This window comes from Chlorella variabilis (assembly GCF_000147415.1).
Source record: "Chlorella variabilis unplaced genomic scaffold CHLNCscaffold_39, whole genome shotgun sequence".
NCBI lineage: Eukaryota > Viridiplantae > Chlorophyta > Trebouxiophyceae > Chlorellales > Chlorellaceae > Chlorella > Chlorella variabilis.
In genome coordinates, this window is record NW_005435049.1 from 46,872 (window position 1) to 54,156 (window position 7,285).

Below are 7,285 nucleotides of genomic sequence, written 5' to 3' on the forward strand. Positions count from 1 at the left end.
GCTTTAGACCATTATGTGATCTGCCTGACGCGCCAAGTGCAGTAATCCCTGTAACACACACACACACACACAGTACCCCCCACTAGTAGTGAATGGGTCCCGGGGAGGCCTGTGCCGAAGCCTTGGCGATTCTATTAGGCGTTCCCGAAGGAATTGGCTTGGATTGGCGCTGAGCCGGTCAGCTATGCCGCGTTTGTCCTCACAAAGTTTCGACATGGGAGGAATCGAACCTGTGCCCTCTCGGAGGGTTTAGACACTAGCTCCAGCGCCTTCAAAGAAGGCCTTTCTTAGCCGCGGCCTAACAAGACCAAGCTCATGCTGCTCAGTGGGCGGCGGACCCAGCACGCGGCGCAGCAGACAGCAGAGGCAGCAGGCCTCACCTTCGCCGGCCAGCAGCTGGCGGCAGTCACCAGCTTCAAGTATCTCGGCATCGCCTTTCACTCCAGCACCTGCCTGGCAGGGGCAGCAGCGCCAGCCCGGGCACAGCTGGCGCGCCTGGCTATGCACAACTGCCGGACCCGCTGCGCAGAGGTGGGCATCGAGGCGGCGCCCGTCCAGCTGCGGCTTTTCGGCACCATGGTGGACTCGGTGCTGTCCCATGGTGCTGAGGTGTGGGGCGTGCAGCTGGCGTGCTGCCATCGTGGCAGTGCCGGCAGCGCGGCCGAGAAGCTGCAGCTCAGCTACCTACGCCACCTGCTGGGGGTCCGGCAGAGCACCCCCAATGCGGCCCTCCTTGCGGAGACTGGCGAGCGCCCGCTGTGGCAGCGCTGGCTGCGGCGGGCAGCCAAACTCTGGAACAAGACGCTGGAGGAGCGTCCCGGCAGCCTGTTGCAGCAAGCGCTGTTGTCCAGCGTGCAGCTCGCAGATGGCGCCCACTTCCTGGCACAGCAGTCCTGGGCTGCCCAGCTGGCGGCCGGTCTCGCAGCGGTCGGCATGCAGCTGGACCTGCAGCAGCCAGCACCTGTTGACCTCGGCGAGCTGGGGGAAGCTGCGCAGCGCCGCCAGCTGCAGCTGCAGCTCCAGCTGGCGCAGCTCCAGGAGGCGCTGGCGAAGGGCGGCGCCAGCCGGCTGGAGCACTATGTGCACAACGTGGTGGGCGCCCTCAACCTGGCGCCCGCCATGTTTGGGCAGCGCGAGACCTACCTGGATGCGGTACGGCGTCGGCAGGACCGCGAGGCGCTGGCGCAGCTGCGCACCGGGTCGCATTGGGGCGCGGAAGAGACCGGCCGCTGGACGCGGCGCCCCCGAGAGCAGCGAGTCTGCCCCCACTGCCACGACGGCATTGAAGATGCCCCCCACATGCTGCTCACCTGCCCCCTTTACGCCCCGCTGCGCCTCAACTTTCCTGACCTGTTTGCTGAGCCCCATCCTCCCCACCGCTTCCTCCGCCAGAAACCGTGCCGCCTCGCCGCCTTTGCTGCCGCCTGTCATCATGGCGGTCAGCCAGCGCTGATCAGCGCTGGCTGACCGCCACCGTTGCGCTGCCTGCAGTCCCGCCCTGAACCCCCACTCTCATGTCCACCCCCTTTGCTCTTACCGCACCACACCTGCTCCACGACATGCAGTACTGTCTGCCCGCTCACACACTAAACGCTCGGTGACCTGTCAGTTGGCCTGTCCTGCCTGTTGTTCTACTGCTTCATCCCTCCTTGCTCAAACAACAAAGTCTGTGCTGCAAGCTTGTTCTTGCTGAAACTAGACTGTAAGCCCACACAAGCATTACATATGACTGTACATGACGTTTTCAGTTAAAAGCAAGGCATGCACATTTTATATATATGTGCATGAACAATTTAAGGAAGGCCAATGGAGTTGCCATTGAGACCGAGGGAGAGTTGCCACCCCCTCAGAAACGGAGGGTACGCAGGCGTTCCAGCGCAGGCAGCGCGGCCACCTCTGGGGGCACGCCGTCGGGCAGCGGCACACACAGCAGGTTCAGCTCCCGCAGGCGCGTGAGCGGGCGCAGGTGCTGCCAGCCGCCTGCCAGATTGCGGCTCCCTAACAGGCTGAGCCACGTCAGGGCTGTCAGCGCCGAAAGCTGCTCCGGCACGGCTGGCAGCTCACACCAGCTGAAATCCAGGCGTTCCAGCTGCCGCAGGGCAGGCAGCAGCGCCAGCAGTGCAAGGCAGTCCTGAGACGCGATGATCAAGCTGGTCAGCGCGTTGAGCTGTGGCAGCGGTGAGGGCAGCTGCTGAATGCGGCAATAGCCAACAGACAGTTCTTGCAGCGCTGTCAGCCCGCACAAATTGTGCCAGCTCACTGCTGCTGCCGCAGGTTGCGGGTACATGCCGGTGCAGCGGAGATAGGTCAGCGCAGGCAGCGCAGGCAGCGCCGCCGCCACGTCACCACTGGTGGCGACGATCTGCAGGCTCAAATACTGCAGCAGGCTCAGCCGCTGCAGGTGCTGGCAGCGAATGGCGTCTTCCGCAGGCAAGGGTGCGATCGTCAAGAGGTCCAGATGGGTGAGGCCCGCCAGGGAGGAAAGGCCGGCTGGTAGGTCTTTGAAGGGAGGAACAGTGCAGCAGCGAATCTCCAGGTGCTGCAGCCGGCTCAGGGCAGCCAGGCCGCGGCAGCTGTGCTGCAATGATCGCAGTCAAGCTCCAGCCGCCGCAGCGCTGTCAGCTGCCCCAGGCTGGCCACATTGCCTGCCGGGAGGAAGTCGCTTTCCAAAGGCAGCTCCAGAGAGGTCAGGTGTGTGAGGCGTGCCAGGGCGCTGGTGGGGAGCAGAGCTTGGAGCCCTTCAACGCAATGGCCGGCAGCCAGCGAAGCCACCAGGCCGGCCGGCATGGCGCTCAGGCAGGCGCACACCTCCTCCTGGCTGATGTCCAGCTTGCCAGGATGGCTGGGTGGCAGACAAAGTGATGCGTTTGCACGAGCTGCAGCAGGAAGGGTTGGCAGGTGGAGGCTGGTGGGTGCACCACGTGGCAGGGGGGCGAGGAGACTGGGAGCCTCGCTGGCCGCCAGGCAGGGCAGGGCTCACCTCCATGCTTGTGCAGCCAGGCCGCCACTGCCGCCACATCAGTCACGGTGGGCGTCACCACCACATCACCCTCTGGGAACCGTGCCAGGCTTGAGCCGTACAGGGCGGTGCAGCTGGCAGCCAGGCTCAGCCTGCGGTGTGGAGCAGGGTGGGCGGCACTGGCTCGCTGCACGGGCAGGCGGCATGCAGATCGCAGGCGCAGGACGTTTGGTGCAGCAAGCACGAAACCAATCCACGCATCCTGCCTCTGCCCTGCTCACTTGTCCCGCCGCGACAGGTGGGCGAGGATGGCCTCCTGCGCCGGGCCGGCGGTGCCCAGCACTGCCACAGGTAAGGAAGCCATGGCGACGGCAGGGTTGGTGGGGCTGCAGGGAAGTGGCAGAAAGGGCAGTTCAGGGGGTTGAAGGATACTTGCGCTGCCCAGCCCAGCCAGGCTGAAGGAGTGCCAGCCGCTGGTGCGGCGCTGGCGCGGCGCTGGCGGCAGCAGCAGGGCAGCTGCATGACAGCGAGCGGTGGCGGGGCCCTGGCTGAGCGCCCTGGTGGTCACAGCAGCAGCCGGTGCAATCCGTGTTAAGGACGTCTCCGCCGGCAGCAGTGGCACGCCAAGCAGCATGGCTGGCGGTGGTGAGGATAATAACATACGGGACGACGTGCCGAGTGCGGCGCTGCCTGTTATACCCCTGACGTGCAGCAGCGGCGCAGCACGAAGCCTGCCAGGGAGTGGCCGCTCCGGCCCATGTCCCGGCACAATGTCTACGACAGCGGCCAGCTCCGCCTCTGAGAAATTGAGCGCCAGAAGAGTGTTGTGCTCGAGGGCGGGGAAGGGGCGGCGGCGGCGGCGATGCAGGGGTGGCCGCATCAGACCATTCAGGGTGCCCTGACAACCGCGGGGGGGTCTTCTGCGTGCTTGAAAACTGGGCGCCCGCCATGTTCCAGTACTGCAGAAGCTGGCGTGGGAGCCGAGGTGAGAGATTGCCAATCCAGCACAACATCGTCGTTGTGTTGCCTGTCCTCACGGAGCCGGGAGAAGCACGCAGCTGGACTGCAGAGAGCACCCTGTGCCCACGCCATCATGCCCAGGCGGCCACGCTGCCTGGCCGCATGCGCGCTGCTGATAGGGTTGATGAGCGCGTCCTTTGTGGCAGGTGAGCATCCCGCAAACGGCCGCAGGCCTCCTATGAGAGCGCTGTACGTACTTTGTCTACTTGTCTCAGGCTTGCGCAGTGGTAGCTCCGTGCCCGCCAGCATGCTGCACGCCGAGTGCTGATCGCCGTGGTGCCGGTGGTGCTGCCCACTCTTAGCTCCCCTCGCCTCGCCCCCGCTCGCGGCACCGCCGGCGGCTTCCAACACCTGCGGACCCCAGGCCTGAAGCAGCCACTGCTCACCCAGCTCGCACCTCCATGTCTACAGCAGGATCATCATTGTTTCCTGCGTTGGCTGCCTTTGCTGCCCCGCAGGCGCTCGTGGCGATGAGCTGGAGCCGCCTGCTAGCGCTACCAGGTGAGGCTTGCGGAGGTCCTGTGTGCCGTCCCTGCTCTGCTCTCCTGTCACCCTTCTCAGAAGGAGAGCTCAGAAGGAGGAGACTATGCACTTGGAGGATCCAGCTCCACAGAAGAGCTCCTCTGCTGCCTGCCACGCAGGCCCGGCTGGCGTGTGCGGCTGGGGCTGGGCCGCCGGCGGCTGCAGCAGGTGGGTGCAGTGCAGGCAGGCTGCTGCGTGTGGCTCGCCGCCCGCCCGCCCGCCAGCCTCCGCTGGGGGTCCTCTGAGCACGCATCCGATCATCCAATGCTGCCCTCTGTGATGGCTGCTGCTCTGTGCAGGCGTGCGAAGCGGGCCAATACTTTGATGCCACCGCCGGTGGCTGCGCGGCATGCCAGCCGGGCAGCTTCTCCGCGGCCGGCGCCACCACCTGCTTCGCCTGCCCCGCGGGCTTCTTCTCACCCACCACCGGCAGCGCGCAGTGCACCGCCTGCGCTCCCGGGCGCTTCAGCACCACGCCTGGTGCCACCTCGTGCACGGTGAGGCGCTTGCGTGTTGGCTGCTGGGTGTCTCAACGGCCAGCTGCTCGGGAGCCCCGTCTTGCCATCTGCCCCGCCCCGCTAACGTGACGGTCCCGCTTTGCTTTGCCTGCTCTGCCCAAAGCTGTGCCCCACCGGCACCTTTGCCAACCGGTACAACAGCACCTCTTGCACCAACTGTACCGCCGGCACCTTTGCCATCGACAACGGCAGTACATCCTGCCTCGCCTGCCCCGCGGGCTTCTTCTCACCCACCACCGGCAGCGCGCAGTGCACCGCCTGCGCTCCCGGGCGCTTCAGCACCACGCCTGGTGCCAACACGTGCACGGTGAGGCGCTTGCGTGTTGGCTGCTCGATGTCTCAACGGCCAGCTGCTCGGGAGCCCCGTCTTGCCATCTGCCCCGCCCCGCTAACGTGACGGTCCCGCTTTGCTTTGCCTGCTCTGCCCAAAGCTGTGCCCCATCGGCACCTTTGCCAACCGGTACAACAGCACCTCTTGCACCAACTGCACCGCCGGCACCTTTGCCAACACCACCGGCTCCACCAGCTGCCGCGACTGCGCTGCCGGCTCGTACTCCGCCGCAGCCCGCACCGCCACCTGCACGGTAAGTCATCTATGAACTGGTGATGCTGCTGTGGTGAGCAGACTGGCAACTGAGTCACGCTGGCCGCTGCTGCAACAGAATGCCATCATGCTCCCGTGCCTGCTTGCACCTGCTTGCCCTCAGCTCACTCTCAATGGCCGCCGATCGCCCCTCCCATGGCGCAGCGTTGCCCAGCAGGCAGTTACCAAGACCAGGCTGGCAGCACCAGCTGTCTGCCCTGCGCGCCGGGCAGCTCCTCCGCAGCCGGAGCCGCCACCTGCACGCCCTGCCCGCTCGGCCGCTACTCGCCATCAGCCAACGCCACTACCTGCCTGGTGAGAGCACGTGCTGTGGTGTGACCGCTTCGGATGTGCCAGTAAGCAATGTCGTGACATGGCCTGGCTGGTCCCTGCCCCCTAATAACCTGCAATGCACCCCATGCTCCCTTTCCTGAAGACCTGCACTGCCGGCACCTTTGCCAGCACCACTGGCAGCACATCCTGCCTCGGGTGCCAGCCAGGAAGCTTCTCCGCGGCTGGCGCCGCCACCTGCACTCTGTGCGCCGCTGGGCGCTACTCGGCCACGGAAAACGCCACCACCTGCCTCACCTGTCCCGCGGGCTTCTTTGCACCCACCACCGGCAGCACGGAGTGCACCGTCTGCGCTCCCGGGCGCTTCAGCACCACGCCTGGTGCCAACACGTGCACGGTGAGGCGCTTGTGTGTTGTCTGCTGGATGTCCCAGCGCCCAGCTGCTTAGAGCCCTTTCTTGCCGTCTGCCCCGCACCGCTGATGCGTTGGCCTCGCCTGCCCTGCCTGCTCTGCCCGAAGCTGTGCCCCACCGGCACCTTTGCCAACCGGTACAACAGCACCTCCTGCACCAACTGCACCGCCGGCACCTTTGCCAACACCACCGGCTCCACCAGCTGCCGCGACTGCGCTGCCGGCTCGTACTCCGCCGCAGCCTGCACCGCCACCTGCACGGTAAGGGTTTTGAGCTGATGCTGGCTGCCGGAGCACGCTGGCTGCTGCTGCTACTGAATACGGCATGCCCACCTTACCTGCCCCCAGCTCACAATCGCTCACGGTGGCTGCCGTTCTCCCTCCCCTTTCCATGACGCAGCGTTGCGCAGCAGGCAGCTACCAAGACCAGGCTGGCAACACCAGCTGCCTGCCCTGCCAGCCGGGCAACTTTTCCGCAGCCGGAGCCGCCACCTGCACGCCCTGCCCGCTCGGCCGCTACTCGGCATCAGCCAGCGCCACCAGCTGCCTGGCGTGCGCCGCCGGCTCTGCGGCCAACGCCACCGGCAGCGCCGCCTGCGAGCCCTGCCCCGCCGGCTCCACCAGCGCAGCTGGGTCCGCGGCCTGCCGCGAATGCTTGGCGGGCACCTTCTCGGCGGCAGCCAACTCCAGCTCGTGCACGGTGAGCAGGGGCTGTCTGGTACACCCACAAGGAGCAAGTGAATGCTCCAGGATGGGTGCCTGCCGCTCCCTTGGCCATTCTCAGTTCCTGCTTCCCTTGAGCTGACCGCCTGCTCCGCCTTCCCCTCCCGCCTGCGGCAGTCTTGCGCCGCGGGCACCTACCAGCCTCTGAACGGCAGCACCTCCTGCACCGACTGCCCACCAGGCAACTTTTCCAGCGCCGGCGCCAAGTCCTGCCCCGCGTGCGCTGTCGGCACCGCGGCAACCGGCGCGGCCACGGCT

General features: G+C 66.3%; 2 protein-coding genes across 2 annotated transcripts; both read left to right on the top strand.

Annotated features, from left to right (window-relative positions):
- Positions 1 to 315: 315 nt before the first annotated feature.
- On the top strand, positions 316 to 1,467 carry CHLNCDRAFT_141829 (hypothetical protein; the record flags this gene model as incomplete). The annotated part of the gene is made up of 1 exon (XM_005842832.1): positions 316 to 1,467. One exon carries the CDS (start codon positions 316 to 318, stop codon positions 1,465 to 1,467), a length of 1,152 nt encoding a protein of 383 aa, XP_005842894.1.
- A 3,375-nt stretch (positions 1,468 to 4,842) lies between these two features.
- On the top strand, positions 4,843 to 6,890 carry CHLNCDRAFT_12348 (hypothetical protein; the record flags this gene model as incomplete). Its single annotated transcript, XM_005842833.1, has 3 exons — positions 4,843 to 4,998; positions 5,123 to 5,319; positions 6,749 to 6,890. Coding segments are annotated over 3 exons (495 nt in total), but the record flags the coding sequence as incomplete, so codon positions are not given.
- Positions 6,891 to 7,285: the final 395 nt, after the last annotated feature.